Source organism: Myotis davidii, unplaced genomic scaffold (genome assembly GCF_000327345.1).
Source record: "Myotis davidii unplaced genomic scaffold, ASM32734v1 scaffold10, whole genome shotgun sequence".
Classification (NCBI taxonomy): domain Eukaryota; kingdom Metazoa; phylum Chordata; class Mammalia; order Chiroptera; family Vespertilionidae; genus Myotis; species Myotis davidii.
This window is the reverse complement of record NW_006283544.1, coordinates 1,749,081-1,768,390: the sequence shown is the minus strand read 5'-3', so window position 1 is coordinate 1,768,390 and position 19,310 is coordinate 1,749,081. Positions and strand designations below refer to the sequence as shown.

Genomic DNA, 19,310 nt, shown 5'->3' with positions numbered 1-19,310 from the left:
GAAAGAAATCTCATGGGAAATAATTGGCCATCCTGGCTCTGTGAAATTTGTACCTTTTCTTCTTATCCTTACGGAGTTTTGTTTGAGAATCAGACTGGTTATCAGAATAGCAAAACCGTATTAAGCACAAGCTGTAGTAGAAATCTCAGTTGATGTAGGCAATGTCTTTTAAAATTTGGACACAGTTGAGTAATCTTACAACTTCCTGAATATGATACTGCTAAATCAGGCAGAAAGATGGTTGAGTTTCATGGTGATAGTGTTCAAGGCAACCCTGAGGCTCTTCTCTTTTAGAAGAAAACATTTTAAAAGGAATTTCAGAGCTTGGCTAGTCAGAGTTTTTAAATGCATCCATATACAACTCAGCTATAAACCAACAGTACTTAAATATGTAAATTTATCTCAAGCTCTCATCTTAAACTAACATTCATAGGAAATTATAATAATAAAGCAATACTATATAGGAACTACTAGTTAATGTTCAGTGGGAGATTCTTAGATTTTAGGATTTATTTAGGGGACTACATAATCTCAAATAGGATTAACTAATTCTAAAACTGTGAGTTAAGACTGCATTATAAATACTAAGTAGTTTTGAAAGATTAGCAAACTTTAGATAATGATGAGAATAATACAAATTGCCATGGGACAGCAGCTCAGTTATCAATTAAAGTGAGGAGAGCTGTGAAAGAATAGGTAGATTGAATGATTAGTAGGAACTTTTTAAAAGTACATATTACACATGTAAGCTCCATGAAGCCAGGCATTTTTGTTTTGCTGGCTGTGGTATTCCAAGCATTCAGGGCAGTGCCAACCATATAGTAGAAACTTGGCAAATCATGTATAAGAATGGGCAGTGCTTTACAAAGAAAAAAGAATGCATGAGTCAGCAAGTATTAGAATTATTATGGTTGTTTCATGACTACCTAAGTGAAATAAATGATCAGTACAGGACTTTCTGATCTGGTTGAGGAATTTATTAAATATCAAATGCTGCATAAAACTTTAACACCATTGAACTTGAAACTTTATCTTCGTTCTACTTGAATGTGCATGTGCCACTGTGAATTTCTAAGAGCAAGTGCCCCTAATACTCCATTTTGGAGGCTGTGTGTTCAAGGGAACTGTCGTATGTGCTGACAGTTTTAGTCTGGCTAATCAAGAAACATCGAGGACCAGTTTGTGAAGTAAAGGGTGTAAAGGGTTGCAGTTGTGTGACCTTAAATTCATTGTATTGGTGATCTGAGAAGTACCCTCCCTCCTAAGTAACATCTTTAATTTTTTCTCTCTTGGCCAACTTATAGCCATTAGTCCTATACTCAATGTGAGTTTGGAGACGTTGTGTTCCCATAGTAATGATAAAGCCACCCAAGCTGTCTAGCCATTTTTATGGATTTACTTATACAGGAGCACTGATTCAACTTGCACATTTAAAATTGCAAGTTTTTCATCCTTTAGTTGTAAACAGAATACTTTTTCTTTATATAATCACGTGAAGTAGCTTTCTATGAGACACTGACACTGTTGACTAGATGACTTTGAGGGAAGTAATTCCATAACAAAATTTGTGACCTTCTTTTTGGACCATGATTTTTTTAAGAAAATTTCTTTTCAGGCAGGCAGTATCTATGATGTTTGACTTAACAAGCAGGGCACCTCATCTCTTCTCTTTGTTCATTGTCACAGGTGAGAAGCCATACAAATGCACCTGGGAAGGCTGTGACTGGAGGTTCGCACGCTCTGATGAGCTGACGCGCCACTACCGGAAGCATACCGGGGCCAAGCCATTCCAGTGCGGGGTGTGCAACCGCAGCTTCTCCCGCTCCGACCACCTGGCCTTGCACATGAAGAGGCACCAAAACTGAGCTGCGGCGAGGGCCTGCGTGCCTATGCAGTCACGCTGATGGTCTGCAGTTCACTTGGCAAAATTTTAACTACAAACTTAACTATATATATATAAAAAGAAAAAGCAAAAAACTGGAAATGTATATTTTGTATATTTGAAAAAACAGGGAGTACATTGTATTAATGCCAAAGTGTTTGGTCCTTTTAGGAATCTGGAATGCTTGCTGTAATGTATATGGCTTTACTCAAGCAGATTTCATCTCATGACAGGCAGCGCATCTCAGCGTGGGTAGGGGGGTGGGGGTGCAATGTGTGTTTGCAGCGTTTTTACCTAAGCACCATCATTTAATGTGACTGTGTTTAGTAAACAAGTCAGTTGGCAGGCTGAAGGAAGAAGGCTGGATTGTATGTCAAGATTTTACTTGACATCAAGTTGTTTTCAATAATAGAATAATTCCTTAGAGGTGTACACAGCGTACCTGGCAATTCACAAATAGCCATTGAACAAATAAGTGTTTGTTTTGTTTTTTTTTTTTTTATGAGTTGCCTATATTTGCTATTCAAAATTTTGTAAATATGCAAATCAGCTTTATAGGTTTATTACAAGTTTCCTAAGATTCTTTGGGGGAGAAATCATAAGTAATTTGAAAATAACCATGAATACATTTACAGTTAAATTTTGTTGTAAGATACCTCTTAAAAAACCTATTAAATTCATTTCTTTAGGGGGAAAGATAATCATCATTCAAATGAACTTAAAAAGCAGATTTAATGCACTGATTAAAATGGGATTTATTTTAAATATGAAAGAGTTTTATATGAATTGTGAACTCAAGAGCTTAAAGATAGTTACAATATATGAAAGTTAAACCTCTTAAAATAAGCTAAACAGTATCATTTTACAGGCGGAGGACTTATGTAGTTTTCACATGGCAATGTTGAATTTATGATGCAGTTTTCATGTATGAAAACGTTGAATTTATCATGCAGTTATTTGTTCATGCAGTACTGTTGGTTAAATGCCAGTTTAAGTGGATTTTGCATGTAATATACAGTGACACAGTAATTTTTCCTAAATTACAGTGCAGTTTAGTGTATCTATTGTTCATATTGACTCAGTGTCTACCTTTAATTACAAATGACATGTTGAAAACTTAAGGAAGCAAGTACTGCATATATGCAACATAAAATAGTAATGTGATGCTGATGCTATTAACCAAAGGGCCGAATAAATAAGCAAAATGCCAAAAGGGGTCTTAATTGAAATGAAATTTTAATTTTGTTTTTAAAATATTGTTTATTTATTTTGTGCTAATATAGTAAGTTTTTTTAGAAAATTTTCATAACTTGATAAATTATAGTTTTGTTTGTTAGAAAAGTTGCTCTTAAAACGTGTAAATAGATGACAAGTGGTGTAAATATTTTGTAAGCGGCTTCAAATGTTTATACGTGGAACTTATCTACATGAAAAGCTAAAATCGGTTGCTGTTTTGCTTCTTTTTCCCCTCTTATTTTTGTATTGTGGTCATTTCCTATGCAAATAATGGAGCAAACAGCTGTATAGTTGTAGAATTTTTTTGAAAGAATGAGATGTTTATATATTAATGACAATTTTTTTTGGAAAATAAAAAGTGCCTAAAAGATTCATGTTGTGCCTTCTTCACCTACAGTAGCAAAACTGGCAAATTTCGAAAAACAAAAATACCAAATTACATTTCCAAAACTTTAAAGCAGCTGTCGCCAACCAATGGTCCCGCGCGGACCACTGGTAGTCTGTGAGGTCCGAAAGGTTGGCGGCCGCTGGTTTAAAAGGGTCTATCAGGGCAGTTAATAAAAAAAAGTTTCTGCATTGAACAAATACCTACCTTTGTTTAAGGCAAAAGAGGAATTTGTTTTTAAACTATGATTAGAGGTATAAAGGGAGGCATACATAATTCATGAATGCTGATTTTTTTTCTGGTTAGTACCTTTGACTTGATGTGATGAAAACAGAACTTTGGTCTTCCTCCTAAAAACTTGTAATCCCAGTTGAATGATGAGAATCACACAAGACAAATCCCAATTAAGGGACATGCTACAAAATACCTACCCAGTCTCTGGCCAGTGTGGTTTAGTTGGTTTCAGCTCAGTTCGCATGAGCCGAAATGTGGTTCTATTCCCAATCGGAGCAAATGCCTGGATTGCAGGCTCGATCTCCAGGGTGCTCCCCTCCTCCACTGATGTCTCCTCTCTAATAAAAACAAAACCTACGCAGTACTCAACTGTGCATATCATGAAAAACGGAAAACCAGAGAAGCTGTCAACAGAAGCTTAAGGAAACATGACAACTAAGTGTAATGTAAATTATATGGGGTTCTGGCACAGAAAACACACTTTAGGGAAAAATAGAAAATGTGACTAAAATAAGGAATTTAATGTTTGTTTATTTTTTTTTTTTGTTAATCACCTGAGAATATTTTCCCATTGATTTTTAAAGAGTGGAAGGGAGGGGGAGAGACAAGACACATTGGTTACCTCCTGCATGTGCCTGACCAGGGCTGGGAACTGAGGTACGCACCTTAACTGGAATTGAACCCACGACCCTTCTGTATGTGAGCTGATGTTCTATCCACTGAGCAACTGTCCAGGGCTGGAATTTAATGTTTTAATATTGGTTCATTGCTTTCGACAAATGCGTCACACTAATATAAACTACTAGAGGCCTGGTGCATGAAATTCGTCCTTGGGGGAGTGCGGGGGAGGGGAGGATCCCTCACCTGGTCTGCACCCTCTGGCAATCTGGGACCCTTTCGGGGGCTGTCCAACTGCTGGCAGTCAGACTTCCCTCTCGCAATCCAGGACCACTGGCTCCTAACCGCTCAACTGCCTGCCTGCCTCATCGCCCCTAACCGCTTGTCTGATTGCCCCTAACTGCTCACTTGCCTGCCTGATCTCCCCTAACCACCTCTGCCTCGGCCCCTGCTGCTGCAGCTTCATCTGGAAGGATATCCGAGATGATGTCAGGAAGGTTGTTTGGCTTTCCAGTCTAATTAGCATATTACCCTTTTATTATTTATACTAATAAACGGATAATATGTTAATTAGACCAGTCATCCTTCCAAGCATTCTTCTGGACAAAGCCATGGTGGTGGGGGCCAAGGCAGAGGCAATTAGGGGCGATCAGGCAGGCAGGGGAGAGTGGTTAGGGGCGATTAGGCAGGCAGGCATTTGAGCGGTTAGGGGCCAGTGGTCCCGGATTGCAAGAGGCATGTCCAATGCACTGGGCCTCTAGTTATAGAGAATAGAGAATAGGGAGGGATATAACGAATTCCATTTTATCTTTATAGTAATTCTATAAATCTAAACTTTTAGAGTAAACTTTTTATTGTTTTTTTAAATATATTTTATTAACTTCAGAGAGTAAGGGAGAGGGAGAGAGAGATAGAAACATCAGTGATAAGAGAGAATCATTGATCGGCTGCCTCCTGCATGCCCACTACTAGGGATCGAGCCTGAAACCTAGGCATGTGGCCTTGACTGGAATTGAACCCAGGACCCTTCAGTCCACAGGCCAACGCTCTATCCATTGAGCCAAACCAGCTAGGGCAAAAACTATTTTTAGAAAAGCAAAGAATCAGTATGATTATTATATATTTTATATATTTTCAATAAATGGGAATATCTCTGATGTTAGAGCTGAAGGGAAATTTCAGTTATATAGTATGGCATCATAAGTTTATCCAGCCTCTTTTTGTTTGTTTTAATTTAAATTCTTTATTGTTTAAAGTAGTACATATGTCTTCTTTTCCCCCATTGACCTCTCCCTGGCTACTTCCACAACCAAGCACCTACCCTCACCCCCCTACTCTCTGTGTGCATTGGTTATGCTCTGATATATTTATCTTTCTCCAACTGGCTTATTCTGCTTAGCATAATGATCTTCAGGGCCATCCATGCCATTGCAAATGGTAAGAGTTCCTTCTTTTTTACAGCAGCATCGTATTCCATTGTGTAGATGTACCACAGTTTTTTAATCCATCTGCTGATGGGCACTTACACCGTTTCCAAATCTTAGCTATTGTATATTTAGCCTCTTGAGTCCTCTTCTCCAACTGGCTTATTCTGCTTAGCATAATGATCTTCAGGGCCATCCATGCCATTGCAAATGGTAAGAGTTCCTTCTTTTTTACAGCAGCATCGTATTCCATTGTGTAGATGTACCACAGTTTTTTAATCCATCTGCTGATGGGCACTTACACCGTTTCCAAATCTTAGCTATTGTATATTTAGCCTCTTGAGTCCTCATTCTTCCCTGTCATTCAAGTTAATATCCAGTTTGAGAATATAATACAAATCACTCCCTAGCCAGAATTTCTCATTGGGAGAAAAACTTTTCTAATTTTTTTTTTTTTTGGCTTAAATTTATTTCTAGAAATTGAACTAGGGAGGCTATAGTTTTTTTTGAGCAACTCCTTATATATGTCCAGTAACAAATCAGGGGTGTATCTATCAGTATTCAGTTGTAATTGATAATTCTATGAATTATGAAATTTTCTTGTGAGTAGAAACTTTCACTCTTATTTTGGTTCCCAGCACTTAATTGTATTAATCTTCCTAAAACTTAAATACTATTTTACCCCAGGTTACAGAGCACAAATGTTTCGAGTCCTAGTTCCCTCACTTCTGTGGGCTCCCCTAACTCCTTTCTTATCTGCTACCTGCTCGAATCCTTGTCTGCTAAAACTCCTTTCAGACTCTCCATCTTTATTAACCACACTCATTGGAACTTCTTTTGTATTTGGAGACATGATAATTTAGCATTTGAATTATTTTCTAACATAAGTGTATTTCTTGTGGTTTTTTTTCTTTTTAATTTATCTTTATTGTTTAAAGTATTACAGATGTCCCCTCTGCCTCCCCCCCCATTGACCCTCTCCACTCTGCACCTGCCCCACCCCCCCACCTTCACCATATTATTGTCTGTGTCCATGGATTATGCATATATGTGTTTTTTTCCTCCTGAGATTGTCAACTCCTTGGAAGAAACATCACTTCTTAGATTGTCTTTGTATTTCTTGCTCTTATTGATAAAGTAGATGTCAAAAATAATTATGGTGCTGTATGAAATGGCTTAAGCCCTGTAGGAATGGAATCAATCTAATTATCGCCAACTTTCCTCTTCGCTATAGCAACACTATAGCATTGTTGCTATAATGTTGGTGTTAGATTGTTGATCAGGTGTGTGACTATGAAACAGATTATAAGGTGAGCAAACAGGTAATGCCTTGTGAATTTTTAAACATAATTAGGGTGTTTTCAAGGGAAAATTATTTTAGACAACTATGACTAATACCCTTCAACTCTGCAAATAATTTAATTGCTGATTATTAGTGCATCCATTAAATGAATATTTGGTTTCAAACATATTCTGACCAATCTCGGGATAAACAAGCTATTCCAACTAGATGAAAATTGATAATATATCAGGTTCCAATTGACCAGAAGGCAATCTTGTGGCTTGATTTCAGGTAAGTAATGCTCTGAGTTTCGTTCAATTAAGTTTTCATCTCCACTTCCCAGTTATCTTGTTTTTTGTTTTGCTTCATTTTGTCATTTAAATTCTGCTGTTGCAGCTTGTGGTAAGTGCATCATTTCATGGCATTCAATTAGAGAATCCCAGATAAGCATGACTTGGCCTGCCTACATAAAAATGTTCCTCAAAATCTAGTTTGATTCCTTTTCCTATCTGCAACTAAGCCCACCAGAGCTTTCTGGATTAACTTGTGGGCCATAACATAACAAAGAAGGGCTTTACTCTCCATTACTAAATCTGGTCTCTACTTTGAAGTTAACTAAATTCTGTCTTTGGTTAGATTCTTCACTGCAGTGTTAAACTAATCAACATGAAACTTTTTTTTTTTTTACCATACCAGTGTTCAGGTGACAAAACCTGACAATTACCTTCACGGTGACTATTATATATATATAATCATGAGAGCTATTTGTGATTGAAAGAGTTTGTTACATGAAAACTCAGAATTTTTTTTGTAAACCAGCAATCTTTATTCTTCTTAGTGCATATCACCCATGAAAGCATTTGGAGCTATAGAAATGGTAATATTCTTGAATATAAAGGTAAAAAGGTTAATGCTATTTGAAAGTCAAAGACATTTGAATGATGATATATATGAAAGGAATGGAAAACTAAGAAGCACATATAAACTTCTAGGTAAAAATGTTAGATTACATGCATCTAATTTTGCAGCTTCCTAAAACCCAACTGAAATGAAAGGGTTTCCCCACCACTGCCACTTACAAGGCATAAACCTGTGAGGAGCACAGAAAAATAGAAACACCAACAGATTTGTGGGACCTGGAAAGAGCTAAATAGAAGAGGCAACAAACTGAGCGGAATTGAAAAAGCAGAATCCTAGAACAGTAGTGGAGAAAACCAGGAAATAACCTAATTCTAACTCCCACAGATATCCCAAAAGATCTCAAGAATTTGTAGCATCAAGTACTTCTAGAAGTGGAGACAAACTACAATTTTTTAGAACAATTTGTCTAAGAAGTTTTTAATACCTTAGTTTTCCTCCCTCTTCCCCCTCCCTGCCACCTCTCCCACCAACACACTCCAACACATACACACTGTGACTAGGGAATCATCAACTAGTCTCCACTCCAAAAGAAGAATAAAAGCTCAATTGCTTCAGACTTTTCACTAGTGACACCGAGATCTAGAAGACAGTGGAGAAATACCTATAGGATTTTCAAGAAAAATGATGCTTAATCTGTAATTTTATACCCAGCCACATTATGTCAATCAAGTGTGAGGAAAGAATAAGACTCTTTTTAACATGCAAGGTCTCAAAATTTTTACTTTTTTACCTCTCACAAAGCTACTGAAGCCTGCACTTCACCAGAATGAGGGAATAAATCAAGAAAGAGAAAGACATTGGTTAATGGAGATGGAACCCTGCACAGATGAGAGGTGAAGCTGAATCTTCAGGATAATGGTCAGAGCAGAATAAAGAAGACAGTGTACTCTAGGAATCAAGGGCAACCAGTTCAGGCTAGAACAAGTTAAAAACCTCTAGAAGAATCTTGCCTGGCCGGTTGCTCGGTGGTTGAGCAGAGACCCATGAATCAAGAGGTCATGGTTCAATTCCCCATCAGGGCACATGCCCGTGTTGCCGGCTCAATCCCCAGTACAGGTCATGCAGAAGGCAACTGACCAATGATTCTCTCTAATCACTGATGTTTCTATCTCTCTCTCCTTCTCCCTTCCTCTCTGAAATAATAAAAAAAAATTTTAATCTATAGAAGAATCTTCTTCAAGATTATGAAATTGATGGAATACCTGATACATCTGAATGTCTTTCAAGACGATTTAGACTACAGTTGGCAAACTGTAGCCCAAAGTCCAGAAATAACCCAAGGCCTGAAACTTCCTGCCTGTGAGTTATGAGAGGTTTTTACATTTTTAAAAAGTTGGAAAAAAATATGCAGCAGAAACTGTATATGACCCACAAAGCCTAAAATATTCACAATCGGTCTCTTTTATAAAAAAAAGTTTCTGACCCCTGATTTAGACAACTGGTGAATATTTGGGGTGTTATAGATTTATGTATGGAAATCCAACCAAAACAAAAAAAATCACTCACACACAAACACACACAAACTCGAAATTATTCCATGTAAAACAAAAAGTTGTACAACTGAAGAGATGACAATGCTAGGTGTTATGTAGAAATATGGAGGTAAACACTGAAGAAAGGCTACAATAGTTGAATGTGGATGTCTCTAGGGATAGAGTAATAGTAGAAGGAGGGTGGGATTGTTGATTTTATATTAAAAAGCTTTGTAGAGGTATTTACCTTTTTAAACCACACGTGTTTATAATTTCAATAAAAACAAACAGAAGGACGAAGAGGAGGGGAAGAAGGCCAATAGGCCCATAAAGAGTTAAATGCAAACCCCATAGTTCTCTTGAAAATTGCTGGATAATTTGCCACGGTCAACACTGTACCTCCCCTGGCATCATATCACCTTTGACAGTTTGTATAAGAACAGGCTCAGTTTCTAACATGAAGATCAGCGCACAGCACAGGTGAAAACTGGAGAAGTGTAGGTTTAAGAGTCAGGTACAATGGTATTTAGGGTTTAAAAGCAATGTGCTTTGGGAACTAATACAGTAGGTCCTCAGTGTTATAGTGCTCTATAGACTTTCAGCGAAATGAGGTACAACGAAACCAATTTTTCCCGAGGCTAATTGATACAAAATAGAGGTAAGTTCCTGCAGCGTATGTCTGTTCACAAAATTGTTACCAAACTTCTAATAAGGATCCCAAACACTTCTAATAGGAAACATTGAAATAAATGTGAGCTATGAAATACTCTATAAATGTGTCGACATTAAAGACAGAGAAGATCCTTAATTTCCAACCTGCTTATCCCAGTTCATCGTTGTGAGTGGCCAAAGCCTATTCCAGCAACTCAGGGCACAAGGTGGGCACCCACCATGGACCGGACGCCCTTCCATCACAGGGTGCATTTCACCCACACCCACCATCAGCCTGGGACAAGTAAGATCGCCATTTCACTTATCGTGCACATCTTTTGGATGTGGGAGTAAACGGAAGGAGCCAGAGAAAACCCAGCAAACCCGGGAGGAATGTGCAGACAGACAGTGGCCCTGGCCTTGGGAATCAATTCCCTGCCCCCTGCCCCATCAACATTATAATGAAACGACATTGAACAAAACAACTTTATTCACTGGCCGTCTGTATTGAGGTCTATGGTTTATAAAGTACAGAAATATACAAGATGTTATCTTTTAAAAAGGCACAAATGAACCACTTTTCTCTGTTTCTAAATTTTGGGCTTGGCACATAGTAAATGCTCCATAAATATGTGTTAACTAAATAAAGAACTATGTAAAACTACCTCATAAAGATAGAAGAAATATTAGGTATGATCTAACTCTGATTAAAAAGTAAAAACACTGGTCATGAGTTCTCACCAGAAATTATTAAAAGTCTGTTGTTTTGTGTTATAGTAGGAAAATTCTTGAAAGCAGAATAAGAGCATTTTAAAGTTTGACTATTATAAATTGCAGGATTTTACAATATTGACTATTGCAATATTACAAATTGCAATATTCGAGAGTATCACTCTGCTAAAAAAAGATGGGTATACTGGGATCAACATGATAGGATTCAAGGCCACCTTCGAAATCTTTTGGATTTAAATGAACTTACTTTGCTAAGTACATCAATTTCTTATGTTTTTGAAAGATACAAAGATTAAAAAAAAAAACATAAAGTGATATTTATTTCTTTTTCACCCTAAAATGAACAAAGGAAATAATACACTTTGTGTTTACATAGAAAATGTTATCTAAGAAGGCACAACTCTTTGAAAATAATCAATAATTCATCATCACTGTACCACTGTGAATTAGATTAGTATCTTGTCCTATGTCTACTGCAGAGACACTGAAATAAAAACATGATATGTATTGCTAATTTTCTGTGTGTCTAAAGGGATAGGGAAATTTGCTTTTAAAGAAAAGCATGCTCAATTGAATTGCAAACAAAAAAAATTACCTTTTGCTTAAAAACACTGTCCAAACCTTAAGGTTTAAAATAAAAAAAATGACTTTCACAAATATAAAGCATGATAACTAATATTGTAAATTCTTGGAGGTGTGTGTAGATGTAATTCAGCGGTTCTCAACCTGTGGGTCACGACCCCTTTAGCGGTCGAACGACCCTTTCACAGGGGTCGCCTAAGACCATCCTGCATATCAGATAGTTACATTACAATTCATAACAGTAGCAACATTATAGTTATGAAGTAGCAACGAAAATAATTTTATGGTTGGGTCACAACATGAGGAACTGTATTTAAAGGGCCAGAAGGTTGAGAACCACTGATGTAATTTATCTGTCTTTGTTTTATTTTCTATGGTTTATAGAGCTCTCTTAAAAATGACACAAAACAATAAACGAAAAACTAGCACAACCACAATGATTTCCTGTCAAACACAAAAGGCTTTGCAAAGGTAAATATTGTTGCAAATGTAAGTATTGTTGAAATGTTAGCGATTCCTCTTGGAGTTTTAATTGCCTCTGGGTTCTGAATTCCTTTGCACTTACCCTTCTCCAGGTGAATTAGCCAGGAGCGCCTCAGCGACCTGTCTTCTTTCGCCTTTCACAAGGCGTATAGGAGGCGGTGGACAGGCCGAGGTTTTATAGGATTGCAGTACCAGATTACCTTGGTCATCACTGTAATAGCGACTCAGGAAAGTCTCTAGTTCCCTAACCTGCTTCCCCCACAATACTTCACAAATTCTACAGAAACAGAAATAGAAGTTTTAATTACCTACATTTATAACTGTAGCATCCTTGGAGATTCATGCTGGATGTATTAAATGCTGTTTTGGTCACTGTAAAAATATCTACCAAATGATGAGCAGGTTATTACAAAATGGAAAGGGCCAATAGAACCACAGAGATCGTCTCTCATACTGTTATAATATTAGGGTCATACGGAAACTTCTCTAATGTGTGAAATGTTTGCTGTGTGGAGACCCCAATACTCTGTAACTTCCAAAATGTAATAAACATGGTGGACGTCCCAATATCTTGATGTAAACGCCCTAAGCCCCTAAAGTGTAAACGCCCTGCTCCTAGCATAAGGCACACCGTCTGGCCCACACGATAAGACACAAGTTGTTTACTACCAGCTATATAAGCACCCGACCGTCTTCAGTCGAGGTCTCCTGCCTGATGAGAGGAGGACTCCGTGTCGCTCCGTGAGACAAGCCCCGGACTGACTGCTCTGCTGTGCAAGCCTGAACCAACTGCGGCCGCCTGTCTGTCCCCGTCTTCGTTGTCCGTCTTTCGGTGTGCATCACCGGGTGGCCTTTGCTGGAGCCTAGGACCCACTAGGAATAGGTAAATAGACCTTGTGTGATTGCATACTAATTCTGTCTTGTGTGTTCATGTGTTCCGGTTCGGCTCAAGGGTCTAGACCAGTGGTTCTCAACCTTGGCTGCACATTAGAATCACCTGCGAATCTTTTTAAAATCCTGATTTTCGGGCCTCATCCTCCGGAAATTGTTTCTTTGTTATGGGGTGGGGCCACAACATTAGTAACAAACAGAATTTCCGGAGGATGAGGCCCAGAAATCAGGAGTTTAAAAAGATTCCCAGGTGATTCTAATGCAGCCAAGGTTGAGAACCATGGTCTAGAGACATTGAAGTACCAGGGGATAGGCCGTTATTGCTGACCCCTGGTCACCTGCGTATGCCCCACTAAATCTAGGCAGATAATTAATTGATTGGGGCATAATTGGGACACATACCTATCAGAATGTAAGGTATTTATTTGTTGAAAGATGTGTTAGTTTCTTGCCTCGACAATGTGATTCTTATGAAATTAGTGGCAATGTTAATGTTTTGGCCCAAAGTTAAACAAATGGAAAGATTTTGTTTAATACTATGTTTTTAAAAACTGCTTATAATTCTGGAATGGCTTCAGATAAGCTAGGTTTGAAAATGAAAAATGAGCCAAATGAAAAGTAAAGCCCCTTCCTTGGAGAAAATAAGAAGGAACTGAATATTATAATGTTAGGTATAAAGTGCTTAGATCTTCTAGGCAATTTACTACGGAGATTTTCTTTTAAGAAAATTAGAGGTATTTTGCAAATGTAATTTTTTCCCTGCTAATTTCTTTACATTTCATGTATTTAGAGCAAAAATGATTTCATGGTCTTATGGAACTTGTAACAGAGATGTAATACATTTGGCAATTATAGCAAAAAGGACTTACATGATTACAGGGTTTCTGCATTTTACATGAAGTAGCACAATATTAACTCTGGATTGTGAAAAGTTAAAGCTGTATACTGTAATCCCTAAAGTAACCAGTAAGAAAATTGAGATATAGCTAAAAAACAAACAAACAAACCAAAAATGGTAGGTAAATTAAATTAGAGTTCTAAACATTTTTTCCCAAATAATTAGAAAGAAGGCAGGAAAGTAGGAACAGAGGAACAACAACAACAAAGAGTGGGGACAGACAAATAGCAAAATGGTGGACCTAAATCTACTTTGTCAACTGTCACACCAAATGTTAACAGACTGAGAAGCTACAAGGAGATATTTCCCCCTTTTTTTGTTGTTGTTAATCCTCACCCAAGGATATTTTTCCATTGATTTTTTTTTAAGAGAAAGTAGAAGGGAGAGAGAGAGAGAGAGAGAGAGAGAGAGAGAGAGAGAGAGAGAGAGAGAGAGAGAGAGAGAGAGAGAGAGAGAGAGAGAGAGAGAGAGAGAGAGAGAGAGAGAGAGAGAGAGAGAGAGAGAGAGAAAAGCATCCATGTGAGAGAAAAACATCAATTGATTGCCTCCCTCACATGCCCTGACTGAATCGGGGTTGAACCTGCAACCCAGGTACGTGCCCTTGACTGGGAATCGAACCCAAATTAATCAGTTGATTAGACACAATATTGTAAGCCTGATGGTTACAGCCATAGCCAGGGAATGTGTTGAAAACCAGGCAGTTTGTCATACATAACCAACATATATTATGCGCCAGGGTACTGCCCTCGGTCCGTTAACACACATTAATCCTATAATGTGCTTATTATTGTACCACTTTTGTACATGAGGAAAATGAAGGTTAACTGACTTGTTTTTCCTCATAGAAACATAGCAAGACACAGGGATGGGTGTTCTGATTTCACCTCTGGACTCCACAATAGCATACCTGTCTCAAGTCAGGAGACTCACTCTAAGCATAGGGTGGCCTATCAGAGTTGAGGAATTAGGGAAACTGGACATGAGGTAACTGTCAGCTCTTCTAGAGGGCTTCCCACCCTCCCCTTGGGGCAGGAGTCAGTGGTTTCGGGTGCAGCATGCCTGGGCCTGCTGAGAGTAGCAGGTGAGCCCTGATAAGAAGCTGGTAAATGGATTAATCTGTTTAGAGAGAAGCTCGGATCCTGACTGTGCCTTGGAAAAAACTGTGGAGGATCAGAGCTGTCCTGTGTAGGAACAGACCCCAGAGCTTGGGTGGGCCCCAAAGGAGTGCTTTGTCTGCTGACTTGAAAAAAAATCTCATCCAAGCCGGAGAATACGGGCGCTGTAGGAACAGAATGACAAGTGCATTCCTTGAGATTATATCTAAAAGGAGACAAGAATAACGGGGAGGAGGGGGATGTTCCCGGCCTTTGATCTTTTCTACCTGCTGTCCACTCCTCCTCTTGGAGACGTCCTGCGGCAGGAAATGGTGACATCACCATGTGTTCGTCAGCACTCTCTTGTTCTGAGTCACCAAGGCTGTGAGCGTAGCTACCCATCTGATTTCCAGGTAGATACTGCTCCCCCTTTAGGGCCTTAGCACCGTGCTCAACGGCTCTCACTCAGCGAACTGCCAGACTTCCATTCAGTCGGGATTTCCTCCTTGGAATGTCATTCAGGGTCCTTAGAAGTAGGATCTTCTTTTATTAACATAACATTACCCGATATTAACGAACTCTACATTGGGGGAAGAGGGCATAAAAACAGTGGAATAAGTTACAGTTCATTTTAACCATTCCTCATTGTTGAACAAGAATGCAGTTTCCAATGATTTGTTACTCCAAACAGTGTCAAAGGAAACAACTTTCCACATAAGTGCGTGCATGTGGACGAGTGTTTCTTGTAGGATAGATCTGTGGATGTGGAACTGAAGAGTCATTTCATGTAATGCTTATGTTTGTGTCGTTTTAATTTATCAAATTAAAAACCTTTTTATTATGGAAATTTTCCAACAAATAGAAAAGTGGAGAGGACAATGTAATGCACACTCCCTCACCCCCCTATCTAGTTTTCACAATTATCAACTCACAGCCAACCTTAATTTACCTATACTCCCACCCTTTCCCTGTCTTCCTCCCTTTGAAAGAATAATCCCCTTGATTATTTCAAAGCAAATGTGAGACGTATCATTTCATTTGTAACTACTTCAGTATGTAGCACTTAACGGTTATTAAAAAAAACAACCATGCACTGTCATTTCATACATCAAAATTAATCATTTCTTAATATCATCCAGATAGCATTTTAAATCTGAGTAGCTTTTCAAAAATTGCCCTTGAATTTACTCTTCCACCAACAGTGCTGCTCTTAGGAGCAGAATTCTGGAGGGAAAGGCAAGGTACAAGGGAAGGAACTTGCATTAGCCGATGTTGAAACATGAAGAACCGCACCAAGAAATGGCACTGCAGTAAGAGAGGAAGCTGAACCCCCAGTGGTCTATGAGCGCTCATCCATTTAATTCCTCTGAAGAACAGTCTTGAATAACAGACATCAAAAGGCAGCTGCGCTTTTCTCAGAATAAAACAGCTGAGCTAAACAACCACAACCAAACAGCTGTACTGCCTTTGGATTTAGTGTTACATTAAAATTAGATGTTTTCTTCCTCCAGCCTTTTTTTTCCCCCCAGTAAAACAATTGAAGAGTTTTATTTCAGACATAAATGTTATGTTCACATCATTTGCACACAGCCCACAGTAAAATGTTAGTTATTATGGAAATTTGACTGATAGCGTTGTCACTCATAAGTATAGCCTCTCTCTCTATTGTTTTCATTATTTAATACTACTTAATTATTTAGAATTTGCCTGTGTACAATGAACACCATTTATGACCCAGAAGCAGAGGTTCTGCTGCTAATTTTTCAGATATTTTATCTGTAAAATATATGAAAATATTGTTACATTAAAAACAACTTAAACGTGATTTTTAAAATATATTATTCCTTTCCTTATGGAAAAGTTAATGATGATCTAATAACCTAAACTGAATGGAATAATGCAGACAAAGAACAAAACATGGGCTTAATTCTTCCTTACAATAAGCCTATAACCTCCCCCACCCCCAAAGAAAAAGTGATACTATTCATTAAATTTTCACATTTCAAAATATTGCATGTTCATTGTAGAAAATGTAGTTAAGCTGAAAGAATAAAATAAATTCATATTGTTCTAACATGTATTTTTCAGAGACTAACCTAGTACTCTCCTACTCTAGGCACCATTCAGAGATAAACTATGTACTGCCATTCAAAAATCCATTTTGCAATCTCAGGGGCTATGCTTTACATTCTCTTCTGTATTCTTCTTTTCTTTTTCTACTTAGGTCATAATTTTTTCACACCATTAACCATTTTTCATGATGTAGCCTATTCTTATATTATTGATTATTAATCATTGTATTATTTTTCACATGAGCAACTGTAAACCTACTTTTGCTCCACACTGTATTGTAGACTGATTATTTAAAAATAAAAAGACAAAAATGAGAGGACTGGAATATTAATAAAAAAACTTTTCAAGAAAATGTTAAATATTTAATAGAAAAATGAAATAAAGGTATATGAAGTAACAGCCAAAAATTTTTACTATTAGATGTGATAGACATAAAATTACTTTGTGAAATTTTTATATAAATTTCTGAGTGTTTATTCTGAATATTTGCATTGGTATTATCACACACCAGTGCAATTCCATGGACTACACTTTTTTAAAAATTGAATCTATTGGTATGACATAGGTTAATACAAGTTTCAAGTGTACAACTCAGTAGCACATCATTTGCACACTGCATAGTGCACTCACTACTCAAAGTCAAGTCTCTTTGCCACTATTTATCGCATTTTGCCTTCTTCCCCCTCCCCACCCCACTTCCCCTCTGGCAATCATCATACTGTTGTCTGTGTCTGTTTCTTTTCTTAATCCCTTCACCTTTTTCACCCAGCCCCCCAAGCTCCCTCCCCTCTAAGAGCTGTCTGTCTATTCTTTGTATCTATGAGTTTGTTTTTATTTTGTTTGTTAGTTCCCCTTAAGATCAAGAACAAGACAGGAATGTCTGCTTTCACTACTCTTATTCAACACTAGAGGTCTGGTGCACAAAATTCTTGCACTGGGGGAGTGGGGCGAGGGTCCCTCAGCCCAGCCTGCACCCTCTCACAATCTGGGAACCCTGCAGAGGGAGGCCCCGCTCACCCACCACAGTGCTGCCACAGGGTAGCGTGGGCCTCCCTCTTTGGGGCATCGATCACCCCAAAGAGGTAGGCCCTGCCCACCCAGTGCAGCCCACTGGTCAGTGGTCTGGACCTCTCTCTTTGGGGCAATTGCGGCACCCCTGATTGATCGTCCCACCTTACTCTGGACTTTGTTATTCTTTTTCTTTTCTTTTTAAAATTTTGTTTAAATTGATTTCAGGGAGCAAAGGAGAGGGAGAGAAAGATAGAAACATCAATGATGAGAGAGAATCATTGATCGGCTGCCTCCTACACACCCACACTGGGGATGGAGCCCACAACCCCGGCATGTGCCCTGACCAGGAATTGAACCATAACCTCCTGGTTCATAGGTCAATGCTCAACCACTGAGCTATTTCAGCCAGGGTGTTATTCTTTTTCTAGTTCTGTTAGGTGGAGGGTCAGATTGTTTATTTGAGACTTTTCTTGCTTTTTGAGGTAGGCCTGTAATGCTATGAATTTCCCTCTCAGAACTGCTTTCATTGTGTCCCATACATTTGGGGTTCATTTTTATTGGTTAATAACATGTTGTTTAGCCTCCATGTGTTTGGAGTGTTTTCATTTTTTTAAAATTGTAATTGATTTCTAGTTTTATACTATTGTGGTCAGAGAAGATGCTTGATATGATTTCAATCTTCTTGAATTTATTAAGACTTGTTTTGTTTCCTAACATGTGGTCTACCCTAAAGAATGTTCCATATGCACTTGAAAAGATTATATATACTGCTGCTTTGGGATGAAATATTCTCTAAATATCAACTAAATCCATCAGGTCCAGTGTGTTGTGTAAGATTGCTGTTGCCTTGTTGATTTTTTTGTCTGGAAGATCTATCCATTGATTTCAGTGGGGTGTCAAGATTTCCTACTATGACTGTATTACTGTCGATCTCTCCTTTTATATTCACCAGGATTTTCTATATATACTTAGGTCATCGGTTCTCAACCTGTGGGTCATGGCCCCATTAGCGGTCGAACGACCCTTTCACAGGGGTCGCCTAAGACCATCCTACATATCAGATATTTACATTACGATTCATAACAGTAGCAACATTACAGTTATGAAGTAGCAATGAAAATAATTTTATGGTTGGGTCACAACATGAGGAACTGTATTTAAAGGGCCAGAAGGTTGAGAATCACTGACTCAGGTGCTCCTAATTTGGTACATGTACATTTCCAAGGGTTATATGCTCTTGTTGGATTGATCCCTTTAGTATTATGTAATGTCCTCCTTTGCCTCTTATGGCCTTTGTTTTGAAGTCTCTCTTTTGTCTGATATAAGTATTGCTACCCCAGATTTTTTTTTTTGCTTTTTAATATGTTTTTTATTGATTAAGATATTACATATGTGTCCCTGTCACCACATCCCCCCTCCGCTCATGCCCTCACCCCCCCCC

The 19,310-nt window shown here is 38.2% G+C and overlaps 1 protein-coding gene and 1 long non-coding RNA gene across 4 annotated transcripts in view; both read left to right on the top strand.

Moving 5' to 3' along the window:
* KLF5 (Kruppel-like factor 5 (intestinal)) overlaps positions 1 to 3,490 on the top strand; it is a 29,235-nt gene extending 25,745 nt beyond the window's left edge. For all 3 annotated transcript variants that reach the window (XM_015564797.1, XM_015564783.1, XM_006753738.2), the window contains one exon: positions 1,687 to 3,490. In XM_015564797.1, coding sequence (XP_015420283.1) covers positions 1,687 to 1,865 — 179 coding nt within the window. In that variant the 3' untranslated portion in view covers positions 1,866 to 3,490. The remainder of the gene's footprint in view (positions 1 to 1,686) is intronic.
* An 8,450-nt stretch (positions 3,491 to 11,940) lies between these two features.
* The window catches only part of LOC107183260, a 13,624-nt gene continuing 6,254 nt past the window's right edge, over positions 11,941 to 19,310 (top strand). The window contains exons 1-2 of the long non-coding RNA XR_001514052.1: positions 11,941 to 12,785; positions 14,724 to 14,732. This is a non-coding gene — a long non-coding RNA (uncharacterized LOC107183260). The remainder of the gene's footprint in view (positions 12,786 to 14,723; positions 14,733 to 19,310) is intronic.